This window comes from Leishmania mexicana, chromosome 29 (assembly GCF_000234665.1).
Source record: "Leishmania mexicana MHOM/GT/2001/U1103 complete genome, chromosome 29".
Lineage (NCBI taxonomy): Eukaryota > Euglenozoa > Kinetoplastea > Trypanosomatida > Trypanosomatidae > Leishmania > Leishmania mexicana.
The window spans coordinates 267,484-290,961 of record NC_018333.1 but is presented as its reverse complement, the minus strand read 5'-3'; the positions used below and the strand labels follow the sequence as shown (position 1 = coordinate 290,961).

The 23,478-nt window shown below is 57.7% G+C and overlaps 6 protein-coding genes across 6 annotated transcripts; all 6 read right to left on the bottom strand.

The window, feature by feature from the left end:
* Window positions 1-2,167: 2,167 nt before the first annotated feature.
* LMXM_29_0900 (conserved hypothetical protein) lies at window positions 2,168-4,027 on the bottom strand (the record flags this gene model as incomplete). The annotated part of the gene is made up of 1 exon (XM_003877192.1): window positions 2,168-4,027. One exon carries the CDS (start codon window positions 4,025-4,027, stop codon window positions 2,168-2,170), a length of 1,860 nt encoding a protein of 619 aa, XP_003877241.1.
* Window positions 4,028-8,581: 4,554 nt separating this feature from the next.
* LMXM_29_0890 (adenosine kinase-like protein) lies at window positions 8,582-9,412 on the bottom strand (the record flags this gene model as incomplete). The annotated part of the gene is made up of 1 exon (XM_003877191.1): window positions 8,582-9,412. One exon carries the CDS (start codon window positions 9,410-9,412, stop codon window positions 8,582-8,584), a length of 831 nt encoding a protein of 276 aa, XP_003877240.1.
* Window positions 9,413-12,265: 2,853 nt separating this feature from the next.
* On the bottom strand, window positions 12,266-13,303 carry LMXM_29_0880 (putative adenosine kinase; the record flags this gene model as incomplete). Its single annotated transcript, XM_003877190.1, has 1 exon — window positions 12,266-13,303. One exon carries the CDS (start codon window positions 13,301-13,303, stop codon window positions 12,266-12,268), a length of 1,038 nt encoding a protein of 345 aa, XP_003877239.1.
* Window positions 13,304-16,554: 3,251 nt separating this feature from the next.
* On the bottom strand, window positions 16,555-17,223 carry LMXM_29_0870 (amastin-like surface protein-like protein; the record flags this gene model as incomplete). Its single annotated transcript, XM_003877189.1, has 1 exon — window positions 16,555-17,223. One exon carries the CDS (start codon window positions 17,221-17,223, stop codon window positions 16,555-16,557), a length of 669 nt encoding a protein of 222 aa, XP_003877238.1.
* Window positions 17,224-20,398: 3,175 nt separating this feature from the next.
* LMXM_29_0860 (putative surface protein amastin) lies at window positions 20,399-20,995 on the bottom strand (the record flags this gene model as incomplete). The annotated part of the gene is made up of 1 exon (XM_003877188.1): window positions 20,399-20,995. The coding sequence occupies one exon, from the start codon at window positions 20,993-20,995 to the stop codon at window positions 20,399-20,401; it is 597 nt and encodes a 198-aa protein (XP_003877237.1).
* Window positions 20,996-22,477: 1,482 nt separating this feature from the next.
* On the bottom strand, window positions 22,478-23,074 carry LMXM_29_0850 (putative surface protein amastin; the record flags this gene model as incomplete). The annotated part of the gene is made up of 1 exon (XM_003877187.1): window positions 22,478-23,074. One exon carries the CDS (start codon window positions 23,072-23,074, stop codon window positions 22,478-22,480), a length of 597 nt encoding a protein of 198 aa, XP_003877236.1.
* Between the last annotated feature and the right edge of the window lie 404 nt (window positions 23,075-23,478).

The window sequence follows — 23,478 nt, the reverse complement described above, 5'->3', positions numbered from 1 at the left end:
TATGTGAGCGACCGAGATAAAACAGCGTCGTGAGAAACCTGCAGTGTGAAAAAAGCGAGGAGGAGGGCGGAACGCGTGAAGATGGAGAAGGCAGAAGCTGTAGGTGTTCGAGTGGGCGTGAGAACGACGTAGGGTGAGCTGCAACGTCATCCACTTTCACGCACACACAGGCACGCACAGACACACGCGGGGCACGTGTATGTGGTGCAGCTCTGACTGCACTACCTGCGCAACGGCGGACCGATGGTGGTGTTGGCGGTGCTCCTTTAGCCATAGTCACCAGAAAGCAGTGAGAAAACTTGCACAGAGAATAGGGAAAAAGTGCGAAACGAGGAAATTCGTGATAGATAACTATATAAACAGCCGCACGCAGCACACATGTCGTTTGGCACGCACACACACACCGATGGGTCAGCAGTTGCGCCGCTAATGTTGAAAGACGAGTTCCTCCCCACCATCACCTCCTCCTTGCAGATGCATACTGCAGAACGGCGTGATTCGAAATAGTGCAAACTCGCAGGCCTCATATCGCCAACAAAGCAGGTTGCATTCATTGTGTGTGCTGTCATGGATGCCATCAGCACCAAGTCTTCCAGGAGTGAGTCACGCGCAAAGTAGAGGAAGGGTGGGAAGTGGTGTAAGTACGGTGCGTCTACTGGAAACCTGGATGTGTTGCTTGGGTGCCTTGCCACCCCTCATGCGTGCGTGCACATGGACACAGCACCGGCGCTGCGCTTTTACCGGTATGAGATAACGGTCGTCGTCTTTTTTGATCCCGTGTGTACGTGTGTGCGTATGTGTGAGAGAGAAAGGCGGAGAGATCGTGGCGGCGGGTGGGTCGTGGAGTGGGCTGTTGCATATTGAGCACACCTCCGCCCTTTGGCACACACACACAAACATACACGTACACATACACACACAAGACAAAGACCGTAAAGTCAGACAACGGAAAAGAGTGGAACTGCATGCGGGAGCCGCAGCACCGCCAAAAGGAAAACAAACGACAACTAACAGCGCCGGTGCCTGAGCTGGTAGTGGAGGGCTGTCGGTAGAGGAAGGGGAGGGAGGGAGGCTTTCTGGGCACTCAGGAAACAACAAAAAAAAGAATGCGAACACACAAATATATATATTCGCACACGTATGCACACGCAAAGCCCGCAGATATACATATATACACGGGCTGACGCACGCACAGAAGAGGCGCCGTCCCAGTCCAAAAAGCTGAACACGCTAATTCAATGAAAAACTAAAGAAGACAGAAACGTCGTGGTCGCCATCACCGTCCGCGTAGCCAGCAGCTGTGGCAGCATCACCACGGCCATGGATTTCATCCGACACGCGAACGCGTGCGCACCACATTATACAGGCATCTACGAATCCAGGAATGGAACATGGAAATAAAACAAAAGAAACAGCGCGTGAAGACGAACAGGAAAACAGATGGGGTACAAAATTGTCAGAGGGAGAGAGCGCATGCGTGGTGGGGGGCGGGAGAGGGACGAGAGACCGTGGTGCGAGAGACACGAGCGACTCAGCGAGCGGACGACTGCTACGCCGCCATTGGAGAGACGAAAAAAAGGTAAAAAGAGATGAGAGGAGGGGAAGCACAATCCGCCAAAGCAAGCAGAAAAACGAAGTCGCCTGTAGCGCCGCTCATGTTGCACACACACATACACATACACAGAGTCCATCGCATCGCTCCTTCTACCTCTCAACCCCAACCTCACCCTCACCCAACCATATAAGTCGCATGGAGGCGCTCTTCGAATAGGTGCTTGTTTCGTCTACCCCTCTGATCTCTTCGTGCGGTGCCCTCGGCCCTGTTGCGCGCCCTGTGCGCAGCACACGCAAGCACACATGTATGCACAGCTACATACACAAACGAAAGTCCCTCACCACACACACCACCTTGTCTGGCCCAGCCTTCGAGACACATTCCTGCGAAGATGTCCAGATTCGAGTCTTGTGCTCCACCGCCTACGATAACGCAGTAGCGCCGTTGCACATCTACTGCTTCAACCGAAACCTTCTCGGATCAGCTCCCCATCCTCTACGCTCGCTGCTAGAGCCGCTGCATCGTTGCCATGCGGTGGCTCGTCAGGGCAGCTCATCTTGACGCTTGCGTCTCTGCGCTAGACGCAACAAGATTAAGAAATACGCGAGCACGTCACACCCCACGCAGAATCTTGATGGCGACATCATCGATCCACTGACAGTATTGATGCAACCCCATCTGCTCCCCGTAGAGCTCGTAGAAGCACGCCCGCGCAAGCTGCAGGTCGCTGGGCTGCAGGGCGGTCACGTTCTTCTCGTAGCGCTCAATCCTCTCGAGCAGCTGCCGGTGCCGAAGAGGGTGCGCCGCTAGTGCACCGGGAGTCACCGCCTTTGCACCATCAGTTCCCCGGGGAGAGGAGTAGGTGCGAAGCTGTGGGGGCGCACCGGCGAGCTGGTGAGCAGAAGACCGCTCCAGAGATCTGCACGAAGGGGCGCCACTGTGCAGCTCTGCGTCATCGTCGGTGAGTACCGGCAGTAGAGCCATGGTGCGATTAAGGCTGTGCGCGGAGGCGGGAGAGACCGTGCGGCGTTGCGGTGAAAGGCGGCCGTAGGGAGTTTGGCTGTCGTACGTGTTGCCGGTGCACGACGGTTGTGGTGACACCGTGTCAGGATGGAGGGCGAGCAGCTGCCGCTGCTGACGCGCCAGGGCGAGTGCGGATGCTGAGGACGGTGTCCTGCGCGACTTAGCCGTCTGGTGAGCGCTATGGCCGCCATAGCGCCTTGGGCGGCGCAGCTGATCTACTGAAACAGCGCTCGCTTGAGCAGGGTTGGGGACGCTGCTGTGTCCCGGTCTAATAACACCGTTGCCGCGCCGCACCACACTATCCGGCACCGCATGCCGAGCGTGCGGGGAAGGAGAACCGTTAGTTCCTGTTGGCGTGTTCGGGCACGCAGCCTCTGCACCCGCCGCGGCTGCTGAATGCGTGCTACCGGACGATTGCGCAGAGCGGCCGCGCCGACTCGTGCTTGCCGCCCGTAGCTGCTGCCGTGGTGTGGCAGGCTTTGATGATCCGCGCGATGCAGGTCTCGAGCTCGCACGTGCGCTTGGGCTCTCGCGACTGCATGAGCGCATGCCACGCGCGCTAGAGCCGCATGGAGAGGCAGTGCGGGAGCACATCGACACCTTGAAGCCCTGATGCCCTACACCAAGTACCCTGGTCATTCGAAGGCGTATTAGGTTCTCCTCCACGGTGAGGTCGCTCAGAGTATAGTAGAGGCGAGTGCAGTAGCCTTGCCACGCCTTGACATCACCTTTCTGCCCCGACTTTGTTGGCGGCACCGCCTCGTGCGACTGCGCCAGCAGCGACTTAGCAAACTCCAGCTGCCGGAGGTAGCTGTCGAGGCGTTGCTCGACGCGCTCGAGAAAGCCGCGATCCTGCGGCCGCACAGGCGCAGGCCGACCACCAGATCGCACCGGCTTGTCCCGATACACCTCCGCGACAGAGACGCGTTTGTCCCACGCGGCCAGCATCGTCGTGTGCTGCTCCATTACCGCGTGCACGTAGCGCTTCACATCCTCTTGTGTGCTGGCTACCGGCGTCCAGGCCTCCTCGGGGGGCTCTGGGGAAGCAGACAACTTCGTCTTGAAAGGAAACTGCGAGTTGGAGGTCGCGCTGCGAGTTAGCACTGGCGTGGAGGCCTGGCGGCGGCGAGCGTGCGAAGCGGAACGATAAAGCATCATATCCCGCCGACTCCTTGTGGCGCTGCCCACGTCGCACTCGGCCGTCGCCTGCCCGCCGTTGGTGCTGTTGCCGCCATTATGGTTTGCCGTCGGGCTAGGCGCAGCGGCGGGTCCGCTGTGCTGTGTCGCCTTGACAGCATCGCAGCTTTCCTCCGACTTCTCCCGCGGAGGCTCCGCTGCAGTGCCGTTCAGTGTTTCGAAGTGCGGCGCTGGTGGCTGTGGTGCGTCGCCTTCGATGCCGAAGAGGTCGATGTGCACCTCACGCGGCTGTGACGGCGGCGAGTCCTCCATGGAGTGCAAAAGGAAGAAGGGAAAGCAACTCCACGCCTCAGTCTGACGAGTGACACAGCACGAGAGGTAAAGAATACAAAAAGTAAAAGGCAAAAAAAAATAACTAGAGACTAGCGTGGAAAGACGACGATGCTCTGCTGCACACCTGGAGGGTGAAAGAGAGTGGGGGGAAGGATGTTGAGGGGGTGCAGAAAGATGCGCACAGTATCGTATGATTGCAGCTGCCACATGCAGGCACGTCTCAGACAGGCAGCGAGTACAAGCGAGAGTGTCTGTGTGTGTGAGAGAGAGGGAGAGGGGGGAAGCAGGTGGCACCACACGTACGAAACGGCCGCAACAACAAATGCACAGAAAAAGGAATGTGCACGTAAAGGAAGGGAAGCGAGGGAGGGAAGGAGGGAGGGGGTAGCACCAGGGTGTCACAAAAATAAGCTACAAGACAACAGATTGAGTAGGCAGGGAGAAAGTGAGAAATCGGCGGCAGTTCACATGTGCACCTCGTGCTTGAAGCTGGCTTGCACACGCACAGAGAAGGGTGGGTGAGGCGCTCGAGCTGGCTGTACAGGTGCAGGGTGGCAAGAGGTAAGAGAATGCAAACGAAAAAGAGTGGGTGGGTAGAAAATAGAAGGTAAGAGATCAGAAAGATGCACCCGTGTGTGTCTGTGCCTCTGTTTCTGAAGAGGGGAGAGGCTGCTTGTGAATGAGCCTTTGTGTCTCCCCTTCGTTTGTTTGTTTGTTTTCGCGCCGCCTAGTGTGACTGTGCAGGTAACCCTCCTCTGTAAGCTGCGGAGGAGGGTCGAGGAAAACGAAACGCAGAAGCAGACAGCAGCTGGGCTACTACTGGTGGGGAGGGGGGTGCGTCTGTGTGACTATACACTTCCTCTCCTTTCGTTGATCTCAAAGGAGGCAGCAGTAGATGCCACCATACACGTATACAGAACAAGGAATCGCCTACGAAGCGGACCGCGAAGGTGAGTAGGTTGAGGGGCAATCGAAGCAAGGGTGTTGTTCTTGGGCGTTCAAGGTCTCTCTGCGAAGGCGTGAAGCACGAGCCCGTTCGCCGAAGAGGAAAAGAGCGAGAAGGAAACAGCAAAGGCGACCGCGTGCGACTAGCTGACACGAAATGCAACATGGGTTGCGCGAGAAACAGAGAGAGAGAAGGGAGGGAGGGGGGTATGGCGCACACAACGGCGGCAAACGAAGAAAGTGAAGATATGCACGAGACATCGGCATCACATTGAAGCGGGGATCAGTGCGTCGAGCAATGCCACGGGCGTTTCATGTGAGTACACGTGAGTGGCGAGGTGCGCGGTGGCACGTGCGCGGGCGCGGATGTGAAGGAGGCGTGAACAAAAGGAGGGAAGAGGGTAGGGAGAGGAGAGGCAGAGTAGAAGGCTGTACGTGACGCGGAGAGAAATCGAGAAGAGACGACGGGCAAGACTCGTGGCGACTTGAAGAGTCCCACGGCACCATGATTGCGATGAGGGGAGCAGCGCACACAGGAGGCGGTATCCAGAAGAAGCATCATCGTTGCTTCGGGGAGAGGGGGAGGGGGAGGGGGGACTCCTAGCTGCGAGGAAGGCGCAGCGCCTTTTTCCTGTTGAGCAACACAGGGAAAAGAGGGCGAAGACACAGACGCACGGATGCGCATGTGCCTTCATCAACACGCGACGCGAGTTTCTCTTGTTGGTCTGTGCGTGCTGTTGCTGGCATGTCGAAGGTCGCCGCCGCGCTCACGTGCGCTTTTTTGCCCTCAGGTTGGGAGGAGAAGCGGAAGCAGCGAAAAGACGGAGGAAGCGAGAGAAGATGCACACACGCACGCACACGTCCACACGTCAAGCGAAAGCTGTGCAGTAAAACAAAAAACAAAACGCACAAGACGACAATGTAGTCGTGAATACCCCCTCCCTTCCTTCACCAGTATGAAAGATGGAGCAACGCTCCGCCAGGGTCATCGAGCGAGTCGGCACACTCCCCTCAGTCGATCCGACTTCTGGGGGCGGTGTCTGTACCTGTGTGTGTGTGTGTGTGCTTGTGTGCGGTCGGGGCGCTGACGCCGAGAGGGCGCCATACCGGCAGGAACCAAACCCGTCTCTCACGCAAGGGCATCGCTAACCGTATGCGCCTGTGACTGCGTGCATGGACGAAAGTGCGGAGCCAGCCGCCCTCCCGCCTTCCTGCCTCACAGGGCGGTGGCATGAAGGGGGCCGGGTGGGCGGGGCTTACGCTGGAGGCTTGGGCAGTCAAAAGAACGAGAGAGAAGAGGCCATGTCGTCACTGGAGCGCCTTCTCAAAGAAAATCCAAACTACAAGTAGCAGTCACAGGTAGAGCAAGGACCTCGCCTTCACTGGGCAACGAACACTCCACCGCCCCCCCCCCCCGATCGTGCCGAGCCGTTATGTCGCGACGAAAGCGCGCAAGGACGAATAAAGAGAACGAGGAGAGGAGCACGTCCCGTTCCGCCGGGACTGGCGCACCCGTTTGCTGGCTCAGGACGAAGACTACGGCACGGGAGAGAGAGGGAGAGCTGGTCTCCGGCAGTCCGTCGCCCACAGCACGCCATTACCATGATATGCATGTATGTGCGTACGTATTCGAACAGCCCTGTTGAGCAGGAGCGGGGGAGAGAGGGGAAAGGCGAGGGGAAACAAGGAAAACAAGAAACGTGATAGACAGATGGCTGTGAAGAGAAAACGAAGACAGAAGCAAGAAAGCAGACGCGCACGTGCGCGCGCACAGAGGCGCGACCACAGGTTTCAAGGCCACGCAAGCAGGCGCAAGAGATAAACGTGGCAGGTGCGGGTGTGCGAAAGTGTGGGCGAAAGTTCGACGTGCACTGGCATGTTATTGCTGCCTGCCCTTGAACCTCGTGTCCCTGCCCTTCGCGGGCGTCCACAGTCCACATCATACACCCGGCTCGTCGGCTCCGGTGCAAGTGTGAGTGGGTGCGTGTGGTGGCAGTGGTAGACAAGAAGGGCAATTCCGTTCTTGCAGCGCGCCTTTCTCCCATAAGTCAGCGAAGAGACGCAGGCAACCGCAGCGCCGGTACCTCTGCCGCGATACGGCTGAATCCGGATCGTCATGGACGCGTCGCCCTTCTGTCGAATGCGGGCACACATCTCCAACGGGCTCGACTTGTCTTTGCTTTCTCCCTTCCTCGGGTACGTGCTGCGCGATTCGGGCCAGGCGGAGACTCGGCTGTGTTGCAGGCCTTGATTCAAGTAGACCACCTCCAGGGTCCTGCTCGAGGGGCGGAACGCCTTGGCGTCTGACGTGTGGGTAATAGGGGCTGGCCTAGGCGCATGACGCATGAGCTCAGGGAGGAGGTTGGCCAGCCTCCGGTCAGGGTCCTCTGGAGACCCTGCACACCCTCGGTCGCCTCGAGCAGCGGCATCCCACAACGTGGTGCGCCGGCTTTCCACATTGGAGTCCGGAGAACTTCGTGGTGCAACTTGAGGGTGTTCTCGTCACGCTTCCGGCACTTGCGCCCCATCGGCCCATCCGGCCGGATGTAGGAGATGCCTCATGCCTTGCACCCATGCACCTTGAGGCTGATCAGCGTGCATCTCTGAGCGCCTCTCCCCTCCATCACCGATGCGCTTCTGACCTCTGCATGCCCTGTCTGGATTTCATACGCCATGTCAGCTGTGCTTGGCAGCGCTTACGCACAGTGCCCACACCAGTGGACCTTGGGGTTCGTTGCAGGACAACGGTGTTGCCTGGTGGGCTCGCTGTCTTCATCCCCCACGTCCGTGGATTCTACCGGGGGGAGGGGGCGTCTGGATAGCTTGCCCGCCGCATGCGCCGCGACAGGTGAGACAATGCCAAGAGTCTGTGGCGGCAGGAGGGAGGGGCATTCCTTTTTCTGCTGAACCCGCACGCCTCTCACAGGAGTCGGTGCATCAAGCAGGGGGGGGCGCGGACAGACGTGTCTGTGCGCACATAGATCTCAGAGCTTGCCGTTCGGAAGGGGCATAGGGGTGGGCGGCGATAGACGCTCGACATGGATGGGCCACACAGCGTCCTTTAGACGTGCGTGATCACATCACCGCGTTTTATAAGGCGGGTCGAGGAGGGATCGATATGAAAAAGGTAAGGGGGTCAGAGAGCGCCTACAAAGGAGGGGAGTGAGCTGCACGCACAGGTACGCACACACTACACCGCAGTCCACCCTGGTACGGCTCTCCCCTTTTTTCCGGCACGTGCGTGGGCGCACTCGAAGGCGTGCACGTCCTTGTCTGTCTGTGTGTCTCTGTGCGTGTATATACTCGAGCCTGCACATTTTTTGTGAGAGAAGTATCGAGGCGACACGTGCGATTACGTTCGTTTCTTCCATTCATTTTCGCGTGTGTCTGCGGAGGAAAAGAAAGGCAAGGCAACAAGGATGGTGCCGCCCCACGAAAGGAACGCACGCGCATCATGACGGCTCTGATCTTGTGCGGCTGTGGCTGGCGCACGACGCTGTGCCACCATGTGAGATGGCGGTGAGCCAACAGAAGCAACCGTGTACTACTCTGATCTGTTTCATGTGAGCCAGCATTTTCTCCCCGGGATCACGCCTGCAGCTCCGCGAGACTCGCCTCGTCCGTCGGCAAGGTTATGAGGCTGTGATTAATCACGAACGTTGCTGCCTGAGTGCCGAGCCGGCAGCAGAAAGCCAAGTCATCAGGCTTGGCTGCCATGGCGGCAAGGAAACCACCGGCGAAAGCATCACCCGCGCCTGTCGCCACGAGTTTTGCCGAGTGGGCGCAGTTGGCCAGCACAGGAACCTCACCAGACTCACCCGCACTGGTGGCGTAGATGATCGGCTCTGCCCCGCGTGTCATGATGACACGACGCACACCGTGCTGGTCGTACATCATCTCCGTCGCAATTTTCTTGGCCAGCTCCATGTCGGACATCTCGCCTGGAACCCACTGCAGCATCATGGCAAGATCGTACATCTCCTCCTGGTTGCCTATAATGACGTCGAGTTTTTCGAGCACGTCTACGAGGTCCTCGCCGAAGTCGTCGAGCACGCGCTTGTTGGAGAGGCCCATAGCCGCTAGCTGCTTGGACCCATCCGGCAGCGTGTGGCACCGCGAGCTGGTTATCAGGTGCAAGGTCTGGTGGACACGAAAGACGTTGGCGTACGCAGTCGTGTATATGATCTTTGCGGAGCGCTGTCCTTCTTGAACGGCAGCAGAGCTCACAAAGCCGTCGCTAAGGGAGCTGGCAGACGACGGGTGGACCACAAGGGTGTGAGAATTGCCGTCCCTGCAAACGGCACACAGTCCGCTGCGCTTGTCACTGCTCACCTCAAGTTCCATCGTGACGCCGTCAGCCTCGGAGGCGGAGCGGATTTGATCGCCGTGCTTGTCCTTGCCCACGCATCCCACGTACATGACGTGTCCTGGCTTCTGAAGCACATGTTGCCACACCCACTGAGCAACGCGTGCCGTGTTGAGGCCAGAGCCACCAGGCGCGACACTAAGCGTGCGATCTGTCAGTATAGTTTCGAAGAGAGTGCGGTACTGGGGGCCGTAGACGTATCCACAGTCCTTCTCCAGATTGTACTCCCTCAAGAACTCACTGTCCACGTCGACGATAATGTCGAGCAGTGGGTTGCACTGCACGTACAAGGGAATGATATGCTTGCCAGACATATCGAAGATGCAGAACGGGAGGTTGAGACACGGAAGACAGGCAAGATGACGGGAAATTCCGACCACGTGTGCACAACGGCAAAGGCGGTGGCTTCGCTCGAGATCTCACTCCGTTGGTGTTTGCCGCCTCGCGTGTTGCCGTAAGCACATTAGCGGAGCAGACGTAAAGCAGCTGAGCTCCGTGCGTGCGTGTGTACGTACGTATGCTCTTTCGGTGACCTCGTTTGCAGCTACTGAAGACACCCGAGAGAGAAACGGCAGAGGAGACAGATATGGACGGGGGATGAGGGTGGGGGGAGTCGCGGAGGAGCTGCAGAGGCAAATCTCAAAAAAAAAGAGGCTGTTGAGTGTCAGAGGACGGAAGAGACGCTAGTGAGACGGAGACACAGAGAAAGGAACCCGGAAAGATCGGGGGACGTTGGGGAGGTGAGCTACTCTGGGGGTCCACGATGAGAGCAAGACAGCCCGAAGCAAAGCAAGAAAAAAAAGACACCAGAAGAGAGAGGGGGGAGGGAGGGGGAGTGGAGATGTGTGAACGATTTCCCTTCCGTTTTTTTTTTGCTTTTCTGATGGGGAAGTGCACCTGCACTTGTGTGGGTGCCTCTGTTTCGTTTATGACCTCCGCGTGTGAGCAAGCGAACGGTGAACTTCGGAGGATGAAAGAGGACTGCGGCGGCCCTTGCGTTGCTGCCCTTGTCGCAGCCCTCGCTCGAGTGTCTGTGGTATGGAGCAACGAGGGGAAAGGCACTGAGTGCGTCAGGGGGCGAGGGTGGGAAAGGGAGGGCAGGGGAGGGGCAACGGAATGGGCACCACACAAGAGAGGCACACCAAGGAAGCGACAACAGAAAGGGTGGGGTTACAGTAAACAAAGCTGGGACGGTGTCCTCGAGGCGTGCTTTCAAAGGTCAGCCCATGTGGGGGGAGAGAGGGAGCGTTGAGGGTATGTAATAACGGAAAGAGAAGGAGAGAGGGAGGTGGATGGCCTGTAAAAGGGAGCGAGTACCACACGAATCCGTGGGCACAAGCTTGATTGAGCTGCATGCGCGGGTGCGTCGATGTGCAGTGTGGAGGCACGTGGGCACTGAAGGCGGTGATACTGCCTCCGAGACCTCTTAGTATCCCTTTCTTACCTTGTCTGTCGTGGCCCGGAAGCATTGCCGCTCGCACTCGCATGCGTGTCTTCTTTTTTTCGTTTCTTAGACTCAGCCGTCACCCGGATGACGAGGGGGGGAGGGGGTGACACCCCAGTGCGTGGTATCCCAGGGTCCGGTGCCCTCACTCTGTGCGGAAGCCAGGCAGCCCCTCCTCCGTCTCTCCCCCTCCCCTGCCCCATGCCGAGCCACCCCTGATGGTGGCACGGTGACCCACCTGCCGCGTGGGGAGGTCAGAGCGATGTGCTGCCACGGATGCCGGCGTGCAGGCCCTGGATGGCGCTGCGCCGGAGCGACCTGCGGCAGTGCACAGGCTTGCGCCGCCCATGTGGTAGACGCAGCGTCAGCGTGACTGGAGCGCGTATCCCACCCCCGGCCGTCGCACAGCCTACTGGCGTGGGGAGCGGCTGTGAGGCGACCTGCGGGGCGGGGGTGGGTGGGCGGAGTTCGAGGCAGGGGGTGGTGCCCTCAGGTGACTGAGCCGGTCACATTTGATGTACCGGGCGTGTCTCTCGCTCTGCTTTGCACGACGCGGATGGGGGCCTGTGACGGGTGCATGCGGTAGAGTGGCGTGCAGTAAAATGCTCTGTGGCAGAGAATAGGCACACGTTGCTCAAAATAAAAAAAAATAGACTCACCTGTTCCAACTCTCGCCTGTTTCAGTCGTCCGAAGGGCACAGATGTAGGTGTCTACCCGTGCGCTAGTGTGGGTCGTCAACTTGACCGCTGCCTCTCTCAGGGACTTAAAGTGGACAGGTACACTAATGCATGAGAGAGAGACACAAAAGAAAATGGCGGCGACCTTGTCCTACAGCGCTTTCTTTCACGGGCACACGCACACGTGGACAACCCGACTCAACTACACTACTTCGACAGACAAAGGACACAGATGCGCAACCAAGGCCCTCAACCGCAAGCTACTGCTCGACGGGCATTCCATCACGCACTCCGTGGCATCTACAGACGCTCCTGTGCGAGAAGGGGTTGAGGGAAGGGGGCGAAGCATGGCGCATGAACACCACGCGCGTGGGAAAAACCGTGCCACTTGGCATTTGTGTGGGTGGACGTGCACGTGCGTTGGGTGCGTGGCTGTGGCGGCACACCGTAGTATGCCCTGATCGGCGGCGGAAGTGAGAGAAGGCAGAGAGTCAGAGAAGAGACACACACACACCATTTTCCTTCGGCGCATGCTCAATTTGCCGTCTTACTCCTTTTAACTTAGCAGCCGGCCTTTGCTATGTGACTGTTATGCCCTGTGCCACTCAACAAAGGCGCGAGGGGGTGGGGAGCGGAGGAGGTGTTTCGTGACAGACGATAGGGGCACAAAGAAAAAGCGTGAATGAAGCAAGGGAAGACTCGGCATATGCCGCGATGGGCCGATGCGCACCGCAGGGGCCTCGCCGCGCCATCTTAGCTCCAGATGAACTGATGCCCCTCACGCTCACGGAGAGATAGACGGCTTCTCGGGATAGGTGCAGCCGTTGTGCTGGATGATGACACCGGCGGCGTAGTTGCCCACCTCGCAGCACCGCTCGATGCTGCAGCTCATTGCGTACGCCGCGAGGAAGCCGCCAACGAAAGCGTCGCCGGCGCCGTTCAGGTCCACAATGCTGTCGTGCGCGATGGGCTGCACCGTGACTGACCCGGTCTTGCCACTGCGGGTGGCATACACCGTCGGTTGGCTGCCCTGCGTGAAGACGACGAGGCGGTCGCCAGTGCCGCTGTACGGCAGCTCTGTCGCTGCCTTTTTAGCCAACTCGTGGGTGCTGGCGGGGTCCCACTTCATGGCGTCCGCAAGTGCCTTGGCCTCGATCTCGTTACCAAAGATGACGTCGAAATACGGCACCGTCTTGTTGAAGTTCTCCGTGAAGTATTGCAGCACGAAGGGGGCGGAGAGGTTCATCATGAACTGCCCACCCGACGCACGGGCCGCCTCCGCCACCTGAAGCACGTAGTTCACGTCGATGGTCAGCGTGAAGCCGGTGAGGTAGTAGAGCTGGCAGCCCTTCAGCGTCTCAACGACATCGTTGCTGCGCATGTGATCCGCGGAGAGAAAATTCGCTGCGGACAAGTTCGCCACCAGCGAGCGATCCTTGCCTGAGATGCACACGGCGCACGAGCCGGTGGGTGCCTTTGTCGTGTACTCAAGGTGCATGTTCACACCGTCCTTTTCCGCGGCGTCCTTGAGTATTTTACCGTACTTGTCGTCCGAGACGCAGCCAACGTATTTGACGAAGCTGCTCTTGGGGACCTGCGCGATCCACTGCGCCACGCGGGCGGTGTTGAGCCCGGAGCCGCCGGGGACGTAGGTCACGTTGGGGAGCTGCTCTAGCTCCTCAAAGATGCCCTTATGGATCTCCTCCATTAGGCAGGCAGACGACTTCTGCACCTTGTACTTCTCTAAGAACGCGTCATCGACAGGGGCAGACACGTCGAGGAGCGGGTTGCACTGAATGTAGAGCTGCAGAAGCGCGGACATGGTTGAAAAGGGTGGGAAAGGGTAGTTGAAGAAGGGAGGAAGACAGCCGCGGCGGGGAGGTCGGTGAAGATACAGCTGTAAGGACGAATCACAACAAAACGGAAGCAATATGCTTGCGGGCTTGTGGGTACGTGGATGCAATGGACTTCCTGTGCAGCTTTTGCGGAGTCGCACCGAGCGGCGAGGCGCGAGGAAGGAAACGTAGACGACACGCCAAAGGAAGGGATGCGAAAAGAAAAAAGAAAATGTGCAGGGCACGGTTAACACCGGTGTTGCAACACGCAGATCAAATGTGCGAAAGCAAGTAAAGGTGTGGGAGAGAGAGGAAGAGCGAGAGAGGCAGTCGATGGAATGGTAAAAGAGGAAGGATGAAGCCTGGCAATATGTAGAACAGCGCTGCTTTGGGGGAGAGACAGCAGCGCGCGTGTGGAGGATCGCTGCCAACATCCCTGGCTCCCTCCCCCCTGGGGGCTGCTGATAGAGCGACGAAAGACACCGCGTTTCACTCGCTTCCGCTCTACCTCGTGCGAGTGGGTGGAAGGGAAGGGAGCGACAAAACACGCTGGTCCCCTGCTCTGTCACAGCAGCGGTGACGTGAGTGCACAACAGACGCGCAGGCTGCGGTTCTCTCCTTTTCGTACGCCCCCCTTCCCCCCCCCTGACCCGCTCACAAGGGCGAAAACGAGAAAGGCGTATACACAGAACAACGTGTTCCGGTGTGTACATGCACCCCATCACAGATTCGCATGTGCACACCGGAGCCCGTCCCGGTGGTGCGGACTCGGACGTCGTGCTGCTTCTGCTTGCCTTCATAGAAAAAAAAAGACACATTTTTTTTTACTCCTACGAATTGTTTACCGCACGCAGTGGCCCAGTGGAGGTACCGACAGGGGGGGGGGAGTGGTGGAGGGACCCGTCTATGGCCGCGCGTATGTCACCTCTCTCTCTCTTCTTTTTGCCCGTCATATAGAGCAAAGGAGCAAGAGGGACAGAACGAACAAATAGTGAGAACAAACTTTTAAAAGGAGAGGACAGGAATCGTGGCCACGACAGGGTGGGGGGAGGGGAGGGGAGGGGGGAAGAGGTGCGGGTTACATGAAAGAGGAGAATACTGAGCGGAGTGGAAATTGCAGAGAGGGGTAGAAAGAGGACGGAGGTAGCGGTGATGGAGGACGACGGCGGCGGTACGAAGCAAGGGCCGGGGAGCCCTTCCCATCATCCATACCTCCGCTTCCTCCCTCCCTCTCTCTCCCTCCCCCCCACACACACCCCGCTGCTTTCCTCTGCCTTGCTTCTGTATCGGGAACGCTTGCTTGCTCGCCTCCTCCTTGGCTTTCACTGCGCCTCGCATCTTTCGTCCCTCGCCACGCGCTACCTAACTCTGTGTTTCGCTTTTTCTCCAGCGTCCCTCTTTCCTGCCCTCCTCCCCCTCCTCATTTCATCTTGAGGGGGACACGTTATCAGCGCATGCTGCCACCACCACCATCGCCATCACCACCACTCTGTAACGCCGGCGGACTTCTGTTTTCTGGCCTTCGCGCGTGTGACGTTGCTCGTTGCCATGTCGCCACTGTTCCGCGCACCCGTTTTACTATGCTTTTGTCTTTCAACTTAACGCACACATGCACAGGTGCACTTGAACGGTTCTGCTCGGTGTCTGAGTCCCTGTGTGCGTGCGTGGGCATGGGGAGCTCGCCCACCCTGCCCCGCCCGCAGTGCCAATAACCCAACTACTCCGCCACACCACTACGCATTCCCCCTACCTCCCCCCATCGCTTCGTCTTATGAGATGACTTTGCTGGGGGAAAGGAGATTAGAGAGTGGGCCGTGGGGAGAGACAGTCAGAGAGAGGATAGCGGACAATACTACTACAATCTCACATGACCAACCGCACACAGACCACCGGAAGATGATAGATCATCCCATCACCACTTGCGCGTGTCCACTTTTTCTGTCCTGATTACTCCTGGTTTCCTTTTCGGTTTCAAGCTAGGTTACACTACACGCACACAGCACAAAGCACCGCATAGATTTAAGGCGGGGGAGGTGAGAGAAGGGGGGAAGGGCGCCTGGGGAGACAAGCATACACGACCACGAACGGAAGAAATGGAAAGAGGTGGGGAAAAGGAGAAAGTGGCAGTGGTGGTAGGGGGAAGGGAGGGGGTGTGCGATGTCGCAGCACGCAAGGAAAGCGCGAGAAGTGGGAGGGAAATAGGGACCAGAAACACACACACACACATGGAGAGAGATAGATTCGCGCATCGCCCACAAGAAAAAAAAAACAGTATATAATGCATATTAGACGTGACCACCAACGTACAGCCGTGAACACAGAAAAGAAACAGAAAAAAAAAGGTGCGTGCAAGATGTGCGCAGCGGCCACTGGGCGAGCGTGTCACGAAATGAGCGGAGGCGATGCTCTCTGTCTGTGTGCGCACTTGCGTGTGTGTATGTGTGTGTGTGTGATGCACGGCTGTTGACTCTAACCAAGAGCAGAAGCAAACAGCAAAAAAAGAAAGGATGTAAGAGGTTTAAACCACCACACTCGAAACCAAGTGCAGGTTTCCTCGAAGAAGCAGGCGATGGATGGATAGAGAGCGCACAAACGCAAGCGAGAGTGAGCGGCAGCTTCCGTCCCCTACGAGACACAGAAAAGGACGTGGCTCCTCTCATCCCACCCCACCCTCCATCTTCCATCCTCGATCCCTCTACCTCTCTCTCTGGTCTATCGACCCTACCCAGTCGACGCGCCCTGCATCCGTCGCTGCTCGAGTACTTGTACTCTTTTCCGGGCATGGCGCCCGTGTGAGTGAACGCATCGAGAGGAAGCGCACACATGAGCATCCGCACACACACTGCCAGATTTCGTCTCTCCACCTTGTCCTCCTTTTCTCTCCTCAGCTCAAGGTACTGGAGTCGCCCGGCCCCGCTGCACATGGTATCGTGCGCGAGAACCTACCGTCGCACATCGGCACCCCTTTAGGGGACGGAGCTGTGTGAGTGGGTGTTACCTCGCCGTCTTCAGAGCCACCGCCGCCCCTCTCAATTCACGCCGCCTCTCTTCTGCCCGAGCCGCGCCATCAAGAGGGGGTTGAGGGATGCCACAACGGCACACACACACACAAATACGCCCGCGCAGACCGCCACAAAAGTGGTGAAGACGACTACCGATGCATGTCTGTATGGCCGTGAAAGCGTGACATCCTTTCTCCTCGAGCGCGCTATCCTTCTCTCCTCCTCGCTCACTCACTTTAGCGCAACGCGGACGGGGTGCTGGACCAGACTTCAGACGCGGCACCCTTCTCGTTTTCCTCTGATCTCTTCTTCGAGGTGTCCGGCTCAAAGATGACGAACAGGATGAGGCCGATAATCTGCAGCACGAAGGAGGTGACCAGCAGCGCGTAGCCGGCGCCGAAGCGGGTGTGCGTGTTGGTCAGGAAATCTAGGCCACAGAAGGGGGTGTAGTAGAACGCGGTAACAATCGCCCACGGCACAGTCGTGGAGCCGATGGCGAAGACGGCGAGCAACATCACAGCCTTCTTGATCTTGGAGCCGCAGATCATGTACCAGGACGCGCCGAAGACACCAACAAGAGAGAAAATGGCCAAAATGCTGAACGCCTCAGCCGCCTCGAAGCGCACATGCATGTCAGAGCAGTTGATAATTGGCTCGTCCGTGATGCGAAGCGAGTAATCCGGCTTTGAGCAGTCGCTGTGCAAACCCCACAGCGTGAAGCACGGATTGAGCTCCAGTTCAGCACTAGACCCCGAAAGGTCCTCTCCCCACGAGCGGATCATCAGCATACCCAGAGGGGTACCGCAGACCGTAAAGACCGTCGTCAGGAAGGAGACAATGAATAAGATCACTGCACCGACGTGCTGTCTGTACTCCTGGTTGTAGAAGGACTTCTTGTTGGCCATGACTGCCGGATGGGGAGTGAAGAAGAGATGAAAAGAAAACAAAAGAAAGTGTGGAGTTCGAGTCCGCTCTGCGAGATGCTGCGCGAGACAGAGAGAGAGAGAGAGAGAGAGAAAAAAAGAAGAGAGAACGAGGGAGGGCACAAGAGCAGCGACACGGGTCTCTTTCAAATGTTTGGTAGAAAAGAGCGCTTCACTTCACTGGTAAGGCTGCACACACGCATGTGACGGGGGGGGGGCGGTAACAGAGCTGGCGCGGAGTGCGAGAGAGTGCAAAAGAGAAGGCCGCAAAAGGGGGGAACGGAGTCCAAGTAGAGGAAGGGGCAACATGCAGAAGCAACACAAAGACCTGCAGCAGAGAAGTGAGGTGGGTACCGTAGCCAGGCGCACAGACATACCTTTGATAAGCAACGACACCACTGCTGCATAAAGGCACAGAACAGGGGATAGGCGGCAGGGAAAACGTGCGTGTATTGACCACAAGACGCGGCGGCTACAGGGCACTGTGCCCCTGCAGCACCACCACCCCCACCCGATCCGATGAGTGAGGAGCACAAGGGGAGTGTGACAGAAAACTGTCTGGTCTGAGGGAAGAAGCACACTTCTTCGTTCGTGTTTGTCTCCTACAACCTCCATCCCGCACCTGTTTCCCACTCTCTCACCACAGCAGTTGCGCTAACGGGAGGAAGAGGAGGAGGGGGGGGCACAGTTATCCGCTTGCATGTTGCTCTTTTCGGTCTGCTCTATGGCATGAATCACCCGATTCGCTCCCTTTCTATTTTTTTCGTTGTATGACGTCCATTCTTCTCTTTACAGGGTTGTGGGGGGAGTTCCCGTGTTTACGTATGCGTGTGCCTTCGTCTTCGGTACGTGGGAAAGGAGTCGTCGGCGGCAAGAGGGAGGTGCGGCTTCTTGGAGCGGAAACAGACGAAGAGGGACGCTCATGCGGTCATCTTCGTTCTTCCCTACCACCCCCCCCATGTGAATAAAGAACGACAAAGACAAGTGAAAACGAAAAAATTGGGTAGCACACAGGCACACGCGCGCGTAAGCAGACGTGTGTGTGTGTGTGGTCTGCTAGCCAAGCAATGAAGAGAGAGCTAGCGAGCGAAGCCTGAAAGAGGGCGAGGGGATTACCAGCGCTCAGCACAAAACAAAAGAGAAGAAATAGAAAAACTCAAAGATGACGCACGAGCATAGAGCACCGCATATGGGGTATAAAAAGTAGGGGAAAAAGCGGTGGGTTGGGGGAGAGAAAAAAAAAGAGAGCGAACAGGAGCAGGAATTGGGGGAAATTCGGCAGGACGAAGAAGGGGCACCACACGCGAAAAATTCACATCAACGTAAGAAAGCAGAGTAGCCAAGGAGGATGCAGCATTTTTCTCCGCCCCCCCCCACACACACGGTGATTATACCGTTTCTCTTCTGGTTTTTGTTTGGTTTTTTTGGGGGGTGGGGGACATTGACTCCCCTCCTACTTTTTTCTGTCACGTCGATGTGCAGGCCTCTTCTCCATTCACGCCGTCCTTGTCTGGCGTTCGCTCCTCCCTTCCGCTGTGCATTCCCTGGCCAGACACCCAAAAACGTGTGTATTTTTTTTCGCTCGCCCTCTCTCACAGCATGAAGCAAATCCATCTGTTTCCATACTCTGAACCTCGTCCCCGTGGATAGCTGCGTGCTTATGCGTGTGTGTTGTGTGTTGTGTGCATGTGTGTGTGTGTGGAGGGGGGGGCACAACTCCTTCCACGTAAGACGGACGCAAGGATCCCCCACGCCAACGCACCGGGGAAAAAGAAACGATGACAATGATCGCGCGCGGCCGAGGGTGAGATGAACTGCAAACAGGCATGGAATACAGGCAGAGAAGAAGCGCAGGCACGTGTTATCTATTCTTTGGTTTGTGTTTCGGTTTGACGTTGAGTTGCCTTTTCATTCCGCTTGCTGCGTTTCGTCCGCACCCTCCATCCACTCCACTCTCGCCATCTTTTTTTTTCGAGCGCCCGAATTCGTTTGCCCACGCTTGAGCTGCTGCGGTCCACCTTTTCCAGCACACGCCCGCACAGAGACATGAGGGAGGGAGGGGAGGGGGAAGGTTAGAGCGCGAAAACAAAAAAAGGATCGAGATGTAGGCAACAAGAGCACAACAACGAACAAACAAAACGTCGGGGACGTCAAAGAATCGGTGCCCCTGCCTCTCCCTTCCACGCATACGCTCTGCGAACAAGACACGATGATGAGTAATGCAACAGGACAAGAGCATTCGCTAGAGAAAAAAGGGGGAGCAGGAGAGTGCCACACGCGCACAGCCACGCGGGCAACAATGGGAAAAAAGGGGGAGGGCAAAGCTAAACGTGACAACGAACAAGGGGAGAACAGAGAATACGAGTACAGACCAAACTCTACGTCTATGAGGCGCGCCCGTGGTGATGCCTGAGAGGTAGGGAGGAGGGGGTGGCGCTGCAGCGCATAGATTTCTGGCTAACAGCACGTGCAGCACATGTTGAGCTGTTGCACGCCTCCCTCGCAGGCAACAGAGGCAGAGAGGCACCACACTCCATAGACAATCAAGCAGAGGCAATTAGTACGGTGTAGTCTTCGTTTTCGCGCGGTTGCACGACTCGCTCTCGCTCCCTCCTGAAGTCGCTGCCCCGGCGCCTCCTTAAAGCAAGTAGACGGAGAAATTGGAGGGGAGAGAAAAAGAGAGGGGGGAACCTTACAAACATAACCATGAAATCAAATTCGTTTTCTGAGTGGGTGAAGGAATGGCAATAATAAAAAACAGTCACAGCTACGGTTACGCGCCTCCGACACGCACCAGCACAGCGGAAAGCAATCACATACAACAACCAAAAAAGGGAAAAGAGCGCTACATCAGCGTGCGTGTGTGCACGTCCCTGCGAGCGCGCCCCTGTATATGAGTGTTTCTGTACCTGTAGCAAGCAACGAAGAGAGAAAAAGAAAACAAGAATCATCTGTGCGTACGATCGCGCGCATTAGTGTGTCTGCAAGTGGTACGTGTTGGTCAGCCACGTATGCTGTCCCAGCCCATCATTCGCGCCCCACATCTCACGTCGTCAAGCCTCACGACGCATACGCGCACTCACACATGCCGATTGCGCATCACGGACGCACCACAGCTCTTCTCCATTTCCTCTCGCCTGGGCGAAGATATCTTCTTTTACATTATAATCAGCAGCACCAGGCCAATCACCTGGGTGCACCACGCCGCAACCGTCAGACCGTAGCCAGCGCTGGCCTTGAACGACTCACGCAGCACAGAGCCGTACGGCACGCCGTCCGCCTTGCCGTTCGACGTGTTGATCTTCACGGTCGACCCGCCGCAGTAGTTGCCGTGCCACACCGCCGTCATGCACACCCATGGGATCAGCGCGACCACAACCTCAAGGACGGCAAGCAGGACTAGCAGCACCTTTGCCTTCATGCCGATGAAGTACAGGCCGCTCATCAGGCACGACAGGAACGACACAATAACGGCGACAATGTAGAACGCCTCCGACACCTGGAACAGCTGCTTCGCGCGTGCGCACCCTATGCTCGTCGGGCGGTAGTCGTAGTTGTTGGAGTTGCAGTCGTTCTTCAGCCCCCACGCAGTCACGCACGACAACTTGCTCGCGCCGCCAGTGGCGCTAGCGTTGATGCCCCTGCCGCGGAACTGCGAGATCGGCGCAGACGTCACGAGGAACATGAACACGATGCACGAGCACAGCATACTCAGCGCCACATCCATGCGGCCGCGGAGAGCCTCGAACCCCATGATTGCAAGAGAGGGTGATGTAGGGGGGGATGTACGGCGAAGAGCTAGCGAGGGGGGATGGCGCGGAAAGCAGCGGACAGACTGTATAAGGAGCGAAGCAAGTGTGTGAGGCGAGAGGTGAGGGTGTGGTGAATCGCGATTAACTTAGCTGCGGAGGTAGAGAGCGGAGGGGAGGCGGGGAGAGAAGGACAGTGAAAGGTGAGGTGCACAGGAGGGAGGGAGCTGAAGGAGGTGTGCATCGCACAGCGAAGAAGAGATAGGAACAGAGGTCATTCAGGTACATATTGAAGGGCACCTGAAGAGAAGCTCGCGCGTACCCTGAGTCGTGCTGAGTGTAGACCCAGGTTTGTAGGTGCGTGTCCGTGTCAGATGGGTGACCGGGGGGAGGGGGGCTGCCCCGCGCAGCTACAGCACACGCAGGCACGCCTCATTAAGCCCCCACTTGCTTCTGCGCGGCGGCGTCGCGTAATCTGCGGATAGGCGCCGGCAGAGCACGCCTCAGCAGGGGTGTGCTGTGGAGATCAGTGGAGTATCATATAAAAAGGCAAGCAAGGCATCGCTTCGTTGCCTCTTGGAGGTCCAGAAGTTTGATTTCGGGGAGACGGTTCCCGTCACACACACACACACAAGCACAACTCTCTAGGGGCAGGGAAAGAGCGAAGCCACCAAAGAGCGGAAGAAGCCGCCCTTGGCGTGCGCGTTGGACAAAGGGAGACCCAACACGCGTGCGCTCACCCCAGTCGTGCATGAGAGGTGTGCAGGCTGTCTCGCACTTTCGAAACGGAAAAGTGAGCTCAGCACACGCTCACACTTGCTTTCCAGAGATATCAAAATCAGCCAGACGGCGCAGAAATGAGAAAGAGAACGGTTTCAGCTCACCGAGTGCGGCATCACCTCCCGCGATGAAGCGGGTCTGCGTCCAGTGCCTCTGCACCCCGCCGCGAGGCAGGGCAGCCGGCACACAGGAGCAGGACAGCAGAGGGCACAGGCGCCGCATCGAGCGACAATGTCTGAAGGGGTAGAAAAGAAAAGGCAGAATTTTCACTGGATTTTTTTTGCGGCAGAGCAGCATGTGACAGGCGGCACCGCGCGATGACCCACAGCGGGCATCGCCACAGCAGCGCAGCCACCGCCAGCTGACCCCATTAACACACTAAGAAAGGAAAAGATGGAAAGAGAAACGTTTTTCTGTTTGGCATGACGAGCAAAACCGAAGAGGCACCGTAGTTATACATGGTTTTCCGCTACCACTCGCGCACGCACACTCGCAAGTAACCTCCGCGTGGGCAAGACCACCGGCGATTCACTGTAAAACCGAGTCCTCTTCGGCGTGGGGAGTGTGGTATCTCGTGGGCAAAGCCGCAGATACGGTGCGCTCACTGTGCGCGCCGAAGCTCAGGCGTGGGCAACTTTGCGCAGTACAGTTCTGCAAGCAGCACCAGCTCGCAGAAGCACACACACGCAGCGCGCTGCATGACGAGCCTACATGGCAATCAGCACCACCAGGCCAATCACCTGGGTGCACCACGCCGCAACCGTCAGACCGTAGCCAGCGCTGGCCTTGAACGACTCACGCAGCACAGAGCCGTACGGCACGCCGTCCGCCTTGCCGTTCGACGTGTTGATCTTCACGGTCGACCCGCCGCAGTAGTTGCCGTGCCACACCGCCGTCATGCACACCCATGGGATCAGCGCGACCACAACCTCAAGGACGGCAAGCAGGACTAGCAGCACCTTTGCCTTCATGCCGATGAAGTACAGGCCGCTCATCAGGCACGACAGGAACGACACAATAACGGCGACAATGTAGAACGCCTCCGACACCTGGAACAGCTGCTTCGCGCGTGCGCACCCTATGCTCGTCGGGCGGTAGTCGTAGTTGTTGGAGTTGCAGTCGTTCTTCAGCCCCCACGCAGTCACGCACGACAACTTGCTCGCGCCGCCAGTGGCGCTAGCGTTGATGCCCCTGCCGCGGAACTGCGAGATCGGCGCAGACGTCACGAGGAACATGAACACGATGCACGAGCACAGCATACTCAGCGCCACATCCATGCGGCCGCGGAGAGCCTCGAACCCCATGATTGCAAGAGAGGGTGATGTAGGGGGGGATGTACGGCGAAGAGCTAGCGAGGGGGGATGGCGCGGAAAGCAGCGGACAGACTGTATAAGGAGCGAAGCAAGTGTGTGAGGCGAGAGGTGAGGGTGTGGTGAATCGCGATTAACTTAGCTGCGGAGGTAGAGAGCGGAGGGGAGGCGGGGAGAGAAGGACAGTGAAAGGTGAGGTGCACAGGAGGGAGGGAGCTGAAGGAGGTGTGCATCGCACAGCGAAGAAGAGATAGGAACAGAGGTCATTCAGGTACATATTGAAGGGCACCTGAAGAGAAGCTCGCGCGTACCCTGAGTCGTGCTGAGTGTAGACCCAGGTTTGTAGGTGTGTGTCCGTGTCAGATGGGTGACCAGGGGGAGGGAGGCTGGTGCTTTGG